General features: G+C 38.8%; 2 protein-coding genes across 3 annotated transcripts in view; both read right to left on the bottom strand.

Moving 5' to 3' along the window:
* Positions 1-423: 423 nt before the first annotated feature.
* On the bottom strand, positions 424-7,913 carry acer2 (alkaline ceramidase 2). The gene is made up of 6 exons (XM_027169356.2): positions 7,376-7,913; positions 7,025-7,139; positions 5,577-5,718; positions 5,303-5,440; positions 2,445-2,582; positions 424-2,224 (listed from the first exon to the last, which is right to left on the bottom strand). The coding sequence occupies exons 1-6, from the start codon at positions 7,478-7,480 to the stop codon at positions 2,038-2,040; spliced, it is 825 nt and encodes a 274-aa protein (XP_027025157.1). The 5' UTR covers positions 7,481-7,913; the 3' UTR covers positions 424-2,037.
* Positions 7,914-9,349: 1,436 nt separating this feature from the next.
* The window catches only part of dennd4c (DENN/MADD domain containing 4C), a 47,262-nt gene continuing 38,246 nt past the window's right edge, over positions 9,350-18,365 (bottom strand). For both annotated transcript variants that reach the window (XM_027169084.2, XM_027169085.2), the window contains exons 21-34: positions 18,052-18,189; positions 17,702-17,839; positions 16,513-17,585; positions 16,027-16,219; positions 15,244-15,350; positions 14,815-14,990; positions 14,501-14,677; positions 13,460-13,643; positions 13,225-13,335; positions 12,982-13,119; positions 12,705-12,822; positions 12,396-12,549; positions 11,938-12,002; positions 9,350-11,826 (exon numbers count right to left, since the gene is read on the bottom strand). In XM_027169084.2, the coding sequence (XP_027024885.2) occupies positions 11,690-11,826; positions 11,938-12,002; positions 12,396-12,549; positions 12,705-12,822; positions 12,982-13,119; positions 13,225-13,335; positions 13,460-13,643; positions 14,501-14,677; positions 14,815-14,990; positions 15,244-15,350; positions 16,027-16,219; positions 16,513-17,585; positions 17,702-17,839; positions 18,052-18,189 (2,909 nt within the window). In that variant the 3' untranslated portion in view covers positions 9,350-11,689. The remainder of the gene's footprint in view (positions 11,827-11,937; positions 12,003-12,395; positions 12,550-12,704; positions 12,823-12,981; positions 13,120-13,224; positions 13,336-13,459; positions 13,644-14,500; positions 14,678-14,814; positions 14,991-15,243; positions 15,351-16,026; positions 16,220-16,512; positions 17,586-17,701; positions 17,840-18,051; positions 18,190-18,365) is intronic.

Here is an 18,365-nt window from a genome sequence, read left to right as displayed (position 1 = left end):
ATGATCCACATTTTTGTTCTGTCACTGTGTTGTACATAAAGAAAATTGATAGACCGTCTGTTTGGGGATTGTTTTAAGATCCACTGATTAAAAGGAAAACAATCCATGTTGTAATGCAGAAAGCTGGTGAGGGCAGAGTAAAGTGTGTTTCAACTTTACTCCGCCTTTACCAACTTTACTACCATTGAGCTTTCTCGTACCTGAGAGAACTACTTCTGAAATATTTACCCTATCTTAATCTTGCACACAACTCCAGTGAAATATACCACATATGAGGTGAAAGGATTGAAAGAAAAAAAATTATCTCCCAGCAAACCCAATAGCACTTGAATGGTATTTTGAACTAAGAAAACTCCAGATATAACAGTTGTGAACATACAAGAACATACAATGCTGCATCTTTCTTTACATTAAACAACAATGGCAATTGTGAAGATTTTAATTACATAAATAAAACAGAAAAATCATTTAATTTATACAAATTACAATCATTTATCCTTTAGTTTAACCTTTAGTCCTTAATTACAAACAGAAAAAATAGTCAGTCCTTTTGTCTCCTTTGAGATGTGTATTATGTTGTGTCCTGTACTTAGTTTTTTTGTTTGGTTTTTTTTTTGTTTTTTTGTAAAGAGACCTTTTTAGTTTAGCATCAATACAAAATACATTTAGACATCAATCTAAATGAGGCACTTAGGCCTCCAAATGATGCTGTTGCTGTGGCACGTAAATATCAACTTATGTCATAGCCAAACACTGCAAGCCTGGCTCACAATGAATGTGTTAAGAATGAGATTGTATCATGCAGAATGAGTTCCAAGAGCATGAATGACACTCCTTACTATTACATGGAAACTATATCGATCAGCCTTAACATTAATACCACTGCCAGGTCACAAGGGGTGGGATTTATTACACAAGTGAACAGTCAGCTTTCGAAGTTGATGTGTTGGAAACAGGGAAATGGGTTAACGATAAGCATCTACAAAACAGAAGATCTTGTGAGGTGTTCCCGGTATGCAGTAGTTAGTACCTACCATAATTGTACTACCAAATATACCACAGCACACCTTCAAATGTCTTGTGGAGTCCAAGCCTCAATGGCTAGGAGCTGTTTGGTGGCAGTATGGGGAACTAGTTACACAATATTTTGCAGGTGCTTTTAATGTTATGGCTGAATGGTTTATCTGCAAACAGACTAGAGTTTCCTGTGTCCATACAACAAAGCATGCATTTGTTTACCAAAAAGACATTGCCTCGTGAAAAATGTAGACATACAATGCATTAATAAAAGCTCTGATAATTGATGTAATCCTTTTTTTTCTAGAACACTTGTTTATACTGCAGTTCCATGCAATACATTTCCCTGTACAGTGTGCAGTACAGCAGCACAACACGGCTCAAGATTTGTTTTAAACTACTATAAGCTAAAATATGAATACATTAATTGATATCCTTCACACAGACATACAATGGGTTCACACAATTGAATATGACTAAATATTTGACCAGTTAATTCATGTTCCCAGTTAAATGAATGTTCATAGAAAAATGACTTTATCCTGAAAATAATTCATACTGGTTGAATACTGATAAATAATGGTTTGATTTTAGTTCACCATTAACATTTTTACACTCAAATAATGAAAATATCTCTAGTATAAAGAATTAAATCACACTATTAAAAAGTACTTGTAGAAAATGATTAATATGCATTCTCAATGGATTAATTATTTGTATTGGTGAAAAACCGTACAGAGGATAACATATTTCACTTACACACCAAAAGAAAGGTCTGTGTTTAGTTGTGTTCATTTGTGCTTGGGCCTTCAAGAAACATTCTTTTTGTTCATTTATTTAAATTTTTGGAACCTTTTTTATAAGTATATAAATATACTAAATGTGAATATAAATATATAATGTGAAGTATATCATTTAATACAAACAAAACAGTTCCTGGAGCCACTGAATCCTCAGTCTCAAGAATGCTAAATCTATAAAAGTGCATTGACGTCTGATATTTTAAGCAGTGCTGGCTGATTACGTCACTTTGATGGATGGCTTGTGGTGAACACAAAGCAAGGTTACGTAGGGCACGCCAATGAAGGCCCACTTCTCACTGGGCCAGAATCTAACCACCGGGCCTTGCTCTGGAGCTTCAGTGGCTGCATCGAAGTAAGCAAAGCACACACAGCCGAGGTAGGAGGCCAGACAGATCAGAATGTGCCTACAAATTCAAACAACATTAGATTCATTATCAAAAGCATCAATATGTAAAAATATGTATCCATTAAAATATGATTTATTTCAAATCAAGAGTGAGATTGGATAACCACTTCCAACACTACAAGCTAATCAATGTGCACCGGTCTTACAGATAGTTAGACATGCTACTTGTGGTGACTTCGTGGTAAACATATACAGAGTGGATCCAGCCGTGCACTCACCAGGCGCAGTGGAGGTATGGGAAATTTACAGATGACCACATCTCACAGAAAATACGGTCACTGATCCAGCACATGATCGCTAGGGTCCACCACATACCAGCGAGGAGGCCCAGCTTAAACACACGCAGATTCTCGCACCTGTACAACACACACACACACACAAACAAGGACAAGTTTAAAACAGACAAGTGTTAATGTAGTATCTCGGTGTTGGGCATAGTTTCGTCACCAGAGTAAGTCTCTTATCTCCACAAACATGCACACAAACACCAACAGCATAGAAGCACCAACATACTGTTTCTCAGATTATTTAGGTTTATGTAGCTTCTGTTTGTTATTAGGGTTGGACAGTATGTACTATAAGCATTACATGATTTATCCAAGAGTACTTTCAAGGTTCATGGTAATGAAACTTTGAGTTAATATTTTATGTAAATGTTTACATAATAAATAAATCTAGCAGTTGATATTAAGTAGTAGTAGGAAACAATATCCAAAAAAGAAGGCTATATAAACAATTAAAAACAAGGACTTTATTTGCTAATTATTTTGAGACCCAATACAAAAATGCGGTTTCCTTCTGAAAGCCACACCTCAGGTGCTTTGGTCAGCAGCAGCTATGCCTGTGAACGTGCAGACAGATGAACATCCATGTCTCAGTTTATCATGTTTTGTTAGGTTTAGATGCTTTACTTAGATTTAGTTTACTTTAGATTTGTTTAGATTACTACCCTAGCCACGTTACCAAATTATAAGCATTGGATGACTAACAACTGCCTTCCACAGCAACCACAAATGAGACTAAAATAAAATGTAAGTAATTCATGGTCCAAATCATAAACAAAGTAAACGTGACAGTTAAATGACCGTAGGGCAGAAAAACAAAAAAAGTTCAAGGCTTGTTCTGTACAGTAAATGTAATGGTCACCACAGAGACAGTTGTTTAATAAAAAGAAGTTTACTTTGCTTGATGCAGAGTCTGGTGATTGTGAAGAACACTGTCAGCATTGTTTAAGCCTTAGTCAGTGACTTACACTCACATAGATACTGTGAACATGCTGACTCGATGATGGCACCTGGTAAACATTCATGTGCAGTTTTCACACTGATAAATGCAGACAACTCTGCCTAAATAAACAATACATGTCAAGGTTCAACTATACTGATTCAATGAAAACATGCAAAGGTGTCCAATATATCTGAGAAAACTTTTGCTTAATGCTCTTATTTTCATGCTCATGAAACAGTCAAAGATGATTTATATCTTAAACAATAAAGCCATTCCAGGACATGACCCCTGTAAGAACTTGCTTAAATTCCTTCAGGAGGCTTATTGGCGCCAGTAAAGTCTCCGTTGTCAACTGTGTGTCGGCTTCAGTAACGGACACTAAATCCTGAGGGGTTAACAGTGACGGAACATTATGGTCTGCCAAATGCTCTAGCACTGAGTGATCAGGAAAAAGACAGGAGACAGGGAGAGGGGGAAACAGACATCGAGCCAATCAAAACTCCACCAGAGAGGGTGTAATTGCAAGTTAATGAACAGCAAAGGCAGAAATCTAGACCAAAAAGTTTAAGAAGTTCATTAGAATGTATCCAAAGATATCACCATTTAGTCATTTAGGATCTGTATGCAAAAAACCCCACAAAACTTATTTTACGATGGTAAGTTACAAACATAAATTCCTCAAAAAGACAACTTTCCAAGTCGTAGAGAAAACAACCTTGTTATTAATCTCCAACTTATTATTTCTACTATTAAAACATATTAAACAAAGAAAGGTAACCAAAGCACATTGGTGGAAACCCAAGAACAGGGAATCTCTAAGCAGGGAAGAAAAACATTCCTGGAAGAGTAGCGAGGGACACAGGATGGGCTGAGGCAGGAAGCTCCCTAATTTAATATGATTTATTAAGAAAGAGTTTAGTTTAGAGTAAAGACTGTTGCATCTGATAGCACAATTACAAAACATACAGAGACAACACTTCCTGCTGACATCAGTGGCTTATAGAATTTGCATGGCTATATTTTGCATGTTTTATCATCTCTAGAGAAACAAGGTGGAAAACCATAGAAATTACGTACAGCTATTTAGAAGCCTCTCTTTATATAGACTAATGAAATCTTCTGTTTTCTTCTTAAGATTAAAGAGTCCCTTATATTTAAAAAAAAAAAAAAAAAAAAAAAACAACCCTACAGGCTGCTAAACACAGCTGAGCAAATGGATTGATAAGAACTAAACTTCAACTTCTGAGAGAAATGACATCACGCTGTATTATTTATAGGAAACAGAGCCCTGGGAATGAACACTTGTGGTACAAACATTACACTAAAGTGTAATACCAAACATGTAAACACTGAATCTTTTCCAGATCTTCATGATGTTCATACAAGTGATTTCAGATCTATTAGAACAACCCGATGTGCAGGAGCCCCGACTGAACTAAAACTTCCGATTAGGCAGCAATACAAATTACATAAAAATATAGTCATCTTTCCAGCTTTAACTTTACTTCCATGGTATAGATAAAGTTGGTTTATGATCAAATAATCCATCAAGCATACATACATTAATGTTGAGAAAATCTTAACAGTTATGGAGATTTCTTCACATGAAATAAATGTGCAAATCCAAATGTTTTGCACTGCATATTTAACATAACTATAATGTAATATTTAAATAATAATTGTAAAATTATTTGTCTAACTACATTTATTTTCACTTCTTTGAGTTACAATTGTGCTTTACACTTTTTAATTTAGTGAAGCAAATGTACTAAATACACTAGAATAAAAAGACTCTGGGATGCCAATATCATGTCCTGGATGTTTCGTGGAAAGAGTTAGGTTCACTGACCTCTTAAGTTCTGTGATGAGTAGGGCAGTGCACGGAACCCCGAGTGTCATTAACGAAATCGAGTTAATTGACGGCTTAATGAAGGCCAGACCAGTGGTGATCCCAGAGAGTATGCCTACAACCATTTTAAACCTTGATCTGGAGAAACAGATGAACAGAGAAATGCACCATACTGATGAACAATGGGTTGTTTAGATACAATCTTGAGTAAAATTCACTAAAACTAATGTGGCTGCTGCACTAGTGTTCTCCACGAGATGTGAGTCAATCTCACCTGTCTCTTCGGAAAATCCTGGGCAGGTATCTCTTGGGGAACCACATGCCAATGGCACACATGAGAACCCAGAGGATTGCTAATTCATCCAGCATCTGTCCCAGGAAACTCAGGGTAGCATGGAAATAAGTGGAGCCAATTCCTGTTGAAAATGTACACAGTTTCTTTTCCATAACAATCCAAAACATTGTTTTTACTCTCTAGGAACATTTGTACATACAGTATGTAAACATAAGTGGGATTAGTAATATGAACACACAAACTCATCCTGCTTTACTATTCACAAAAAAAAATAAAACCTGCCAAAAAAAAAAAAAGTGTCTAAGAAAGAAGATTTGATTTAGTACTGCTATTTAGACATGGCAATTTCAATAACTGGTACACAAACAACCTAGAGAAAGCAATTCAGACAGCAATTCCGCATTTTACTCAAGCTAACAAGAAAAATGTGGCCGTGAAAAACACTGCTGTTTGCTACTATGCATAATAGTCCTATTGCTTAATTTTGAAAGTCAGTTGTAAAATAAAGTCCAATTCTACTTCCCTAAAAATACACCCGGGTATATAAGAACGTTTTTCAACTAAAACAAAAATAAAAGCACAAAGAAAGGATTAGGCCGGCAATCCCCTGGGAGTGTTGACAATCCCCTGGAAGTGTGTACACATGCACCAAGTTGGTTGACAATGTTTTATGATATAGACAAACCAGAAGTTACCCCCATGAACATCTACTTAAACCCAAAACACAATCAACATGAAGGACGCCGGTCAAATTGCTGACAGTTCAGCATCTGTAACCACAGTGTTGATAAAGTCCTAACGGAAGTGTGTTGTCAAACAGTGTGAGAATGACAAACCAGATGGAGGACAGAAGTGTTGTATTCCAGCAAATTCCACTCAGTCTGAGGAGGTCATTGCGGCCATGCTGGTGTATTTATGGCCACCTTAAAATGAACATTTTCTCCAGCTGAGACATGAAAATATTTTCAGGAAAAAAACCTGAACATCTTTTGGGAGTCATTAAGCCTTCATTTAAAAGTTGATTTTATGAAATTTTAACGTCCCTCTTTCCTCATTCCCTTGTAATAGTAATTTGTAATATCCAACTTGATCCAAGCTGCTTTCATTTGCCAAGACAGAATATCTGCAACTACTAATCGGTGAGTCATGTCATCAAAAAGATAAAATAGTTTACCAGCTTGGTGTGTGTTTTGGCAGAAGGCAGCTCAGAACAAGCATTTCCAGTAAAACCCTTCTCAGTAATTTATTGTACCATTGTGTTTCCATCTCTCTGGCATTCAAAAACCCAACTCGTAATTAAAAATAAATAACAAATAAAACAGTACTGTGCAGGCAAAACAACAAAAAGGTTATGACCTCTGCTATTTGGAGCCAAGCAAATATTGCTCAAGTTGCTCATAGAGGTTACTTTAGGTCAGGAAACTTACCGACCACCACTAGGAGCGTCCAAATCAGATAGATACCGCTGTTGAAATGCGTGGCATACTGACGGAAAAGGCACATCAGAATGGGGGGAAGAATGAAGAATAAAAAGTTGCTTATCTGAAGAGAAATATAAATACACAAAGAGAAGAACTGTCAGTGAACAGGATAGCAGATATGACAGACACAAGCAGTATGGAGTCTATATTTAACTACAGCCGACGTGGTGAAATGCATGAAGCGCAGCTTTAATCTAAACGAGTGCGCGTGCGAGTTTGTTTGTTTATTTATTTAATAATTAATTAACCAACTAACCACGATGATAAGCGTGGCTACAATGTAGAGCAGAGTCCTACCGTGTTATAAAACTCCGCTATTCCTGAATAGATGAGATAATTCCCTTCACACCAGTCCACCTCAGAGCTCCCAGCCTGGAGCTGATTCCACAAAGCTACATTCATGTCTGAATGTCAATCACCTGCGCACGTGCATGAGGTACAACAGCCTCGCGCTCGGACAGGTAAACAACCTGCAGCTGGTGTGAGCTGATTGACTGACAGACAGCGCAGTCGGTTAAATATCTTTACACAAAGAGAGCGGAGAGTTTCTGAGTAACAGCTTAGAAGTCAAGGGATTTAAAGTCTTTCTAATCCGCCGTTCCGTTTCGCTCGCCTCAATGCGGTTAGACGACACGTCCCGTGTTGTCATGTTTGTGTCCAGCACAAAGTGTAAGTGCGACTCACGAGGACCGCTCTGTCTCCTACTTCACTCGTGATAACAACACAACAGTCGTGTGTTCTACGCATGCGCACTGACGTTAGCGACCCCAGTTTCCTGCTTGCCTTGTGCCAGCAGCAGGTAGTTGTTGTGGCAAAGTTTGTAGGTTATCTCTAACACACATAAAGGAATGAATGATACAAACACAAAACGCACATCCTTAATCACGGGAACAGGACGAATACCAGAACTAGATAGCGCAATGTGCGTGTAACAGGAAGTCACTAACATCCAGTCACCATATATAGGCTTTTAAGGCCGTTTACTGCGTCACGTGTTTACATTTCTGACAAATTCTTTCGAGAAGGGAAACAGTGAATAGACTACACACACACACACACACACGCACACAAACACACACGAATGCTTCCTCACACCTAAACCTAACATTGCTAGATATTTTTTAATACAATCTGTCTCTAAGTTTGTATATAAATACAAAATGAAACACCCGCACATATATTCCTATTCCTATCCATGTGAAGACTCTGAATGAGTGGGGTACAGTGCTCTTCACAGATGAGTCCTAGGTCTGTGTGAACTTCATAGACATGCGTAGGAGGGCCTGGCTGCTCCCCGGGCAGAGAAATTTGCCACAAAATGTTGTACAACATGACAGTTTATGCAGATCAACGGTCATGGTTTGGGGAGACATCTCAAGAGTGGAAGGACAGAGCTTCTCACTGTATAAAATGGCACCCAGACAGGCCAAGGGTATAGAGATGAAACTGAGACCAGTTGTGCTAGATTTCGTGCTTATGGATGAACGCCCACCCACATCATCCAAGGCTGGCAACAGAATTCTTGGAGGAGGAGGGCATTTATAGGATTTAGTGACCAGCCTGGTCTCCCAACTTAAACCCCATTAAAATATTTGGGAGCAGCTACAGTTAAGAGTGCAAGCATGCCAGGTCCCTCCAGAAACTAGAGTTGCAAACAGTGTTGCTGAAGGAATGGCATGTCATCCCTCAAGAGAATATCCAAAAACTCTTCTCAAGCATGCACAGGCGATGTGAGGCTGTGATCAGTGTCAGAGGTGGTAACTGACTACTGGCTGGTTGTTTCCATACATAACGTTTGTTTCTTGTTTATAACTTGTTTGTTACATTTGTTAAACCATGTCATTCATGTTGGTTTTATTGTACAAACTCAGATTTTTTGATCTACTGTGACATGCATGTGACAAATCCCATGGATGACAACATTGATCAATAGCAGACTTACATGTTATAAATGAATTTTGAACAATTACCTGTTTTTGTCTTAGGACTTTGATAAATTGTTTTTGATCCATTTCAAATGCTGACTAATTATTATTCCTGACATTAATTGTCACAAACTAAGTTTAACAAAATACAGAATAATTGCAATCAAATCTTGTCTGTAGTGGATTATAGATCATTAAAACAAAACAACTCAAACATTTAACAAAATATTCCTTTGTAACACACACAGGGAATTTCTTACATAAGCAATGCATGGATTTCTATGTCTATTCCAAAATAAGTGTTAAATTACTAAAGACACAGCTTATAAAATATAAAATAAAAGCCTTAAGACAAAAAGTGTTTATTGGAGAATAACAATGCTTTACAAACTCATGTCCATTTCTCAGGACACTAGGGGTTAGACAAGTCTGTCATCATGTAGATCCTGGATCTTTATTTTTTCCCAGAAGGTAGTCTTGTGTGTCATTCACCCACTAGACATTTCGATGCAGACATGATCCTTGTGTTTGTTTTATTTAACATCACCACCAGGATACATTTAACAGAAGAACATCAGTTTTGCATTTGTGCACACAACCAGACACTGGACAAAGCTAAACAAATATGAACAGAGAGGAGTTAAAATATTAACTGCAGTAAATATACCTATCAGCTTTGAAAAATACAAGTCTGTCCATAAACAGGTTGGTTGGTGTTTGTCATTAGGAAATAGTATACACTGTGATATATTACAATGAGCTTTGAGAATCTTTTATGTTGGAATGTTATATTGTGGATTTTGGACAGAAGTAGGTCACATCTGTAACCCGTCACATAGCATGACAAGTTACATATGGTTTGATATGTGCTGATCCTGGATCAGTCTCACCTACATTTATGGCCATAGGGATGCAATATTACAGTGTTTGATCTCAGGCCAGCTCTGACTAGTGAATAAATGTGTAAACAATAGAACAGAAACCATGTCCTCTCACTGTCCCATAGGCATTCAAGAATACATTCAATACATTCAAATCAACACGCTTCACACAAACTGCCTTTTCATTCTTACATTCTTGCAACAAGTGATTGTTTCTTAAGCTTTCATTTGAATACTACAAAACCCCCACAACCAAAATATTAATTTCTCATGGGAAAAAGATATTACTAATTTACATGTTATTCTCAAAATGTTTGTTGCTAAGAATAGTGGTTACTGGATTACTAACAATTCATCTTTATACATATGCATCACTGCACAGCTCAATGTAATAGATTCAAACTTGCCCCAAACAAACCTGGATTATATTACAAGGATTAAAAACATGGGACACTATTTGTCATTACATGAGTTTTCAAATAATCACACAAAAAGGATATGAAAAGATAAGGATCAATAAATTAAGGCAGACTGATTGCACTCTATATTAATTTATTAGTAGTAAAACCTACCTTCTCGAACTAAAAAGGCACTAGGAACTACTGAGATTTACTGAATGATCATCTTACATAAGGGGACTAATTATTGTTACCTACTGAAGTCACTCAGACTCACATTTGAGCAACGTGAAACTTAAGACTTGAGACTCTACTGAAAATGAAAATGCATTTGTATTGAGCAATAGCATTAAATGTTAATAATAATAATAAAAAAAAGAGAGAAAAATAGAGATATTTGAGAGATATTGTACATTCATAATATAGTTCTGGACTGTTCAAGAACATGTACATGGAAAGGGATTATGATGTCAAAATATCATGACTTTATTCAAGACAAGAATGTCTGAATAAATAAAGGATCTTTCTTTCTTTTCAGTAGTTATACTCCCAACGTTCATTATTTAACTCACAACATGAGTATCTTTAAATGTACATGTAAGGTCCAAAGGTGCATAAAAGCTAACTTCCAGTAAAAGTACTTTACTGTTCATTACAGAACCTGATCTCATTAATGTTCCTTGTTCATGACAAAATCTGATTGTCTGCTGCCACAGTCTTCCTAACGAATGACGAGCTAATTTTACAACTGCACGCACACAGCTATGTAAGCACATACACACACACTCACACACACACACGTTAATCCTCCCTCTGCAACACTCTAGACCCACATTGGTAATATAGGCTTGGCATTTAAGAGTGACTTAGAGAAATGGGTCAAGATCCCTTTGTAAAGGCAGTCTATTTTGAATATCCCATCATAGAAAAAAATACATACAAACAATGAAAACTGAAAAAAATATAGCAATTTTGAAAGTGCACATTATCTAAGACCATTGACCGTAGTCTCAAGAAAATATCTTTTCTTCCACCGAACTCCTTCCACAGGTAGTTTTGGATGGATGCTATTGGGCTGCAAGACAGTGATACGGTACTGAGCACTTTTCCATCTTCTTTACCACCACTGGTCCAAAAAACATAAACGGGTGCTGATAGCAAGACATGAAGATTTACACCAATAAATATCCATATGCAACATACTAGTGTTGCCAAACACTGTAATAAGCCTGGAGCTGAAATCTGGAGAATGATAAAGTACCATGTTTGGGTAAAGGTGCGAGAAAGAGGCCTGACAGTAGGGGTCAGTAAGCTCCTCGCTATGATGAACGAGTGCACTTCAACATGTCTCAAATGTGTGAGCTCTTGGCTTCTGGTGCGAATTGAGATTTCTCTTTAGATTCCAGGTCATATGAATGGAGCTCCAAAGCACTTGAGGCACCACTGCACACTGTTGGAGGGAGGACGGTCAATAGGAGAGAGCACTTTCAGCTGCTCTTGACTCAGCTTTTCAAAGGCTAGTTGATATTCCCGGTCATAGGCCTCTGCAGATACAAAACATGAAGATAGTGAGCTGCAACAGATGGTTGTTTTTGAAACAGATATTAAAGGCAAAATGTTCCAAACTCTGAAAAGACTTCAGAATATTTACTCACCAACATCAATGTTGTCCCTTCCCAAGGAAACAAGGGAAAGGAACAAAATTTGTCTGTATATACTCCTATAGATAAGAACAACATTAGAAGTTATTAGTTGTTTCATTTATAACAGCATGTCGGTGTCAATGGCTATATTCATGGCTGGAGTAATGTGTAAATAAATAAAAACAAGCAAATAAAACACTAAATACAAATATACATGTTAAAATGAGCTCTTTTAAACAGTAAAACCGTTTAAAAGTATAAAATATTGCATAGTGAGCAGGTTAAAAGCCCATACAAGAATCATAATCTTTATTATAAGGAATTACCATATCAAATACCTCATTAAAAGACCATAGAGCACTGGAGAAAACAATAACACTATTATGCACATACACAAAGAGCCCATTTAATTTAGCATATGCCCCCATATACATGCTTGAGGGGATAAGATGAGTAAGCTGATCTCTTACCTCTGCCGTTTGACCTCCGGGTGTCGCTTGATCTCATAAAGGAGCAGGTTTATGGGGCCGTAGACGTCATTGGTCTGGATGTTTCTGACAATGCTGTTGAGGAGGTTCCGTATCTCCTGGTGGTCCGTGGGAGCCAAAGAACCCTTCTGCCTCACTGCAAAGCGGATGAAAAAGATCATTCAAAACCTTCGAAGTATTTTGTTGTAGATGAGAATATTACAATCTAAAACGATTATCTTTCTTATGGTGATATAGATCAACACTCATCTTTGCTGTTTAGTAATTAGTTATTTTTCCTGTAGTACTCACAGAAATTCCTCCAGAGCTGGTAGAGAGGTTCAGTGGGCTCCTGGTGGAGGTTAACGTTGTCCCACAGTAACTGCACATATACTTGCTTACTGTCTTGAGGCAGGGATGTCTGAGGCAGCTGCATCAGCAAGACACACAAAGCAACACATCAGATCTCACATTACCATAATCAGATTTACTAGAAAGCAACACTTAAGGATTTGATTGGAAAATGCCTCCACCACCTAGTGACACAGGTAAGTGAAAAAAAACAAAAAATGTTTGTGTATGTAGTGACCTGTACTCCATTGTTGCAGTGTTCAGAGGTCAGTATTAGTCCAGGCAGAATGCTGGGCAGGTTCATCCGGCGGAAATACCACATCAGGTTCCAGAAGAGGATAGGGTGCTGGCTGAGGAACTTTTGAGTGTAGATAACCTGAAGAAAATACAATAAAGCAAGCGATAATTTGTACCAATATAGAATCTGGAGTAATTTAACCCCAATAAAGTCTTAATAAAACATTTCTTTAGGAACATGTACCTGATCTCCCTCATTTTCTAGTAAGGACTCCAGCTCTTTCCTTAACACCAGCGGGCTCAGGTAAGGCACTGAGACTGGCATTGGGTTGGGACGCTTCTGACCCAACGTATCCTGTGATATGAGAAGACGACTCAAATGATCTCAAATGTCTTAAGAGGTTATTTTTGATCCTTCAGCATTTTAAACACAAATTGTTACTGACAAAGCTAACAACAGAACTTCCAGCAGCACTTACCACCATTTCCTGCAGGCTATTGGGCAGGCTGGTGGTGGACACTCCATGACTGGGCCGCTGGATAGAATCCAGGCTCTGTAGAGGCCCGCCCACGCTGTTACTGCGAGTCAGAGAGGTGCCACGTTTCTCTGCCTGCCTCTCCAGCAGGCCCAGCGGGTCTGAAATCACAGGTGCTGGCACGAGTCTGTGTAAATACAAAGTTTTAAAAACAGTTTTATAGAGGAAAAAAATAGTCTGAAGATGTTTAGGAAGGCACAGGGACACACTTTATATTTGCAGAAGTAGCATTTTGGCATCCAGACCATCAACAATCATAGTTTATTTAGAGCAAAAGATGATTTAAATGCTGCAGGCCTGATGTAATGGTATTGATACGTGGCAAAAAAAGAGTTTATAAAGAGTTCCTTGTTTAAAATTAGGTCTAAAATTACAGCCTGTTAAATAGATGTGGTTTTGTGAGCTAAAACAATTACAAAATGGCATGTCTCATTTTTACACCACCCTGCATTATCACTGAGGTACACACACACACACACACACACACACACACACACACACACACACACACACACACACACACACACACACACACACACAGCTTTATAATTGGGTAACTGGAAAGTAAAACTCCATGGGGGCCTCTGAGAGGAGAATGCACATGGCAGTTTAGTCAGGTTCAAGTGAAAGTCAAATTAATGTTTAATTTAGTGGTAATAAATTCTATCCAGCAGCAATAAAATAAAATAAAAGTTTAATTACACTGCCATTTGTAATGGGGTCTACAGATTAAACCAAAATAATGTAGTGAAGCACAACACATGAAACGCACCAATGTACCATATAAGTGTTTATCTAATGGGTAACGAAATTTGTTTAATATAGACTTAAACCATTAATATTGTAGAAATCCATATTGCATGCTTTAAAATGTGTGTGTTTGGCAACATGCCCTAACCAAAACATTAATTTGATGCTTCAATATCATAATATACTACCCTTACACAACTTTATACATCAGAGATAAATAAGGAAATAGCATACAGTTTCTGTGCGCCGGTCTGGTAGACTTCACTATCCACCTTGCTCTCAGGAGATTCGGAGAAGTTGATGAGGTCAGCGGGGTCGCTGGGGCTGCCCATCTTTACCTCAGAGCTGGAGGGTGTAGGCTGCGTGATGCCACTGTGGATACTGTCTCCTGAGGTGCTGGGCACATAGAACCTGTGTTCACACATGTACAAGAACAATGTAAATGTTAAAACCATGAATAACTTTATGCTTCTGAAGGTAAGAAACTACGCTGCATGACTGCATGAAAAAAACACCAATTAAAGTGGTTGATTGTCTGTCTTGCTCACCCAGACTGAGGGCGCAGGTCATGGAACTCCACGTGCAGCAGAGGCAGGAAGGAATTGTTGCAGAAAGGACAAGTTGTGTTCAAGTTGGAGTCGTCCGCTGTCCAACCTGCCATGATCTCTTCATCGTATACCAGAACCTCACAGGACCGACACTGAGAACAGCTCGACATTAGCACCTATGGGAAGGAAAACACATTACTGCTTTATGAGGGAACAATGTACACAATAAAAGGTAACATTGTACACAATAACACTACAAATTACTTATCAGATGCTCATGTAGTTCTTAGTGTAAAAGCAATACAATAATTGAAGCCAAATCACTAGAAAGCTCTTAGCATGAGAGTAAAATGACTGGGTAAAAACAACAGTTTAAAGGAGCTGCAGAATGAAGAATGCAGTATGCTCAGCAGAGGGCGCTGCTCTCACCTCTAAAGCACAGTTCTGATAGATGCTTGAAGTGCTGGCATGATGAGAGGAGCTCTGCTCAGACCTCTCTGAGTCTGCTCCCCTTGCCATCCGGCCAGGAGTCATGGCTGTAAAACATAAAGTACAAACATGTTAGTACCATAAAATCTGCAAACAGAAAAAAAAAACCTTATTCCTTATGGTATTTTTATAATCTCATGGTCTATTTGTATTAGCTTGAACATATGTTTTTAAAAAGACTTCTATACACTTGTGTAAAGTACTCTGGATCAGAATGTCTGCTATATCTAATCATAGATAAGACAATGGATGAAGAGAGATTTATATTTGATTTATTTCAATTCAACATAAAAATATGACCCTGGGGTTCTAATCCTGACTAGACAAAAAGTACAATCATTGAAGGACGTACAGACACAGGTAAGAAATGTAATACTTAAGTTAAACAGTTGTTAGACTTTTGTTAGTTATTGATCGAGGTACTTTTGTGAGCATTGGACCGGTCAACACTATCGCTCCACACATACACCCTCAGTAACTTGGCAAGAACAGTAACTACTGTTCAACTTGGGTGCTCAAATGCAGTATGGACTACAAGGCAAAAGCATGGCCATGTGTATTTCCTGAGCTGAGTAACATGATTTTTGTTGGTAAATACTGGAGTGGACCGTTTAACAAAGAAAATCTGATAAAAAAAAATCTTCTAGTATTCTGTGTATACAACAAAAGGCCTTTTTTACACTGCATAATCATCTGGTGTGTGTGTGTATGCATTTCACTCACACACGGTGTGCTGTGCTCGGCCAGTTTCACTGCTCCCGCTGCTGCTGCCCAGACTGGTGTTGCTGTGTGTGAGGCCATTGGAGGCCAGGTTGGGCATGAGTCCTCTGGACACGGTGCTCTCTGTTCCATCTCCAGACATTAGCTGCTCTTCCAGTCGAGCAGGGAAGCTGTCTCCAGGCTGGCTCTGCTCCTCCTGAAAGTAGCAGAGTTTGTATGATAAGCATGAACCATTCTTACAAATGCAGCACAATGTCCATAAACAAGTTCGTTATAATTGTTATATTCCACATGGAAAAGCTTTCCATGTATATTGCTTTCCAATATATTGATTTTAAACACCATGAGTGTAAAAATCAATACATGGTCAGTAAAACAGCCTCGCTGTAGACCAAGACTGGAAAACCACTGATTCTATGATATGACCCCTTCATTATAGTAATTTGTCTCCATTTAATTTCTCTCTCAGTAAAATAACCTTCAGCTCACCTCATCATCTGAATAGGAGTAGGCATTGGCCACGACCCCCCATACTTTACTGGCTACGTTAGCCGCTTGCTTCATGCCAGACTTCAGCATATCCACTTTAGGTCCTGAAAGCAAGGCGTCCATTTTGATGCCGGAGATGGAGTTGATGACAGAGCCTAAAGATCCGCTCTGTGAAGACTTCACTAGTGCAGTCAGAGACGGTGACCTTTGAACATCACCGCTAGGGGTCTTCAGGGACTTGATTGCAAAAGTCTTAGAGCGTGTGACAGCAGGGCTGCGTTTAGGGGTTTCTAGTAAATCTGGGCCCTTTACTGGGCCTGCAGGGAGGCTAGACCTTCTTCCCAAAGACTGCTTACTGGCAGGAGAGTCAACATTGACCTCATCAACATTACTCTGGGCCTCCTGGTTCAGTTCCATGCTAGAGGCCTTAGCTCCTAATGGGCTCTTCAGGTTCATGTACATCTCAATCTCATCGGCCAGGTTTCGTGAGACCACTGGAGGGACAAAGCGTGCAGATTCTTGGCTCTGAATGGACACTGCTTCTTCGCTTTCTGAGACCAGCAAGGAAAGAGGATCTGCTCCGATTTCTACATCCTCTCTCTCTGCTGCCTTAGTGGATGAGGAAGAGTTGCTCACGCTTCTCCCCAATACTTCGGTGCTGCCCTTAGACAGGACATCCTCACCCGTCTGTTCCTTTTTGCCCTGACCTTCATCAGTTTTCTCGCCCAAATGGATTAACTCCATATCCTCAACGACGTCTCTCTCAATAGGTGCGACCCCTAGGTCAGTAAAGACTGGAGCTGAGGCTGTAGCAGGAGGAGGAGTCTTTCCACCGGTAAAAACAGCAGCGAGGATTTTGGCGTCTGCGCCCATGTTGTCCACACTCAACTCCAGACTGCTCTTCTTTCGCAACATGCCAGCTCTACTCTCTGCACTGAAACTGCAGCTGCGCTCTGCAAAAGATTTGACCCTCTGCTGCTGGCTGCTTTGGGACGAGTCTGGGTTTGTAGTGCCTTCATCCTCTGGCAGGGCAATATCTTCAGTCTTACTGTGAGTAGTGAACAGTTTCCCACCTAAACAATTCACATGAGACATGGCAGTTATGTTTAGAAGGATGATTTATTTTATATTCTTTGCGAGTTGCACTTCTTCATACTTAAGATGAAATATAATCTAAAATTAGGCTTACCTGAGTCCTTTCTACACATGGACGTGTCAATGCTGTTGGACTGTTTGACGATGCTGGCTGGATGGGGTGTAATTTCAGCAGGACTGGGAAGCTCAGACACAGCCACTGCACTATCCACAGAGCCAGCAATGTCCTCAACTACACAGAACCAGAGAAGCAGCACACACACACACACACACACACACACACACACACACACACACACAAAAAAAAAAACATCATGAAGAAAACTCCTCTTCAAAAAACACTTACATAGACCAAGAAGCAAGAAACAAGCTATAAATAAAGATGATTTCAAATGGCAAATAATCGATTAGAGTGATTTAATACAGAACTGACTGAGGCATTACCTTTCTGTTGACTCTTTACTGTTTTGCTCTTGCTGGATAAGTTGTCATCAGAGAGAGGAAATGCTAGAGTTTTAAAAGCATCTGTAGCGTCCTGATGGAGCTCATCCTTAGAACCATAACCTTGGTCAGACTGTCCTCCTAAAATTAAAAAATAAATGAAACAAATATAACATTTATTATTTACAATTTGAAATTAATATAGAGGTGAAGAACCAGTCTTTCACAGTAGCTCTGGTGCCCTGGTAGAAAACTGGACAGATATATGGGTTTGCAGTTAGTCCATATAATAATGTACAAGCTAATCCTCAACAAAT

The sequence above is a fragment of the Tachysurus fulvidraco genome, chromosome 1 (assembly GCF_022655615.1).
Source record: "Tachysurus fulvidraco isolate hzauxx_2018 chromosome 1, HZAU_PFXX_2.0, whole genome shotgun sequence".
Classification (NCBI taxonomy): Eukaryota; Metazoa; Chordata; class Actinopteri; order Siluriformes; family Bagridae; genus Tachysurus; species Tachysurus fulvidraco.
The sequence above is the reverse complement of the archived record's forward strand: the minus strand, read 5'-3'. Positions and strand labels throughout refer to the sequence as shown.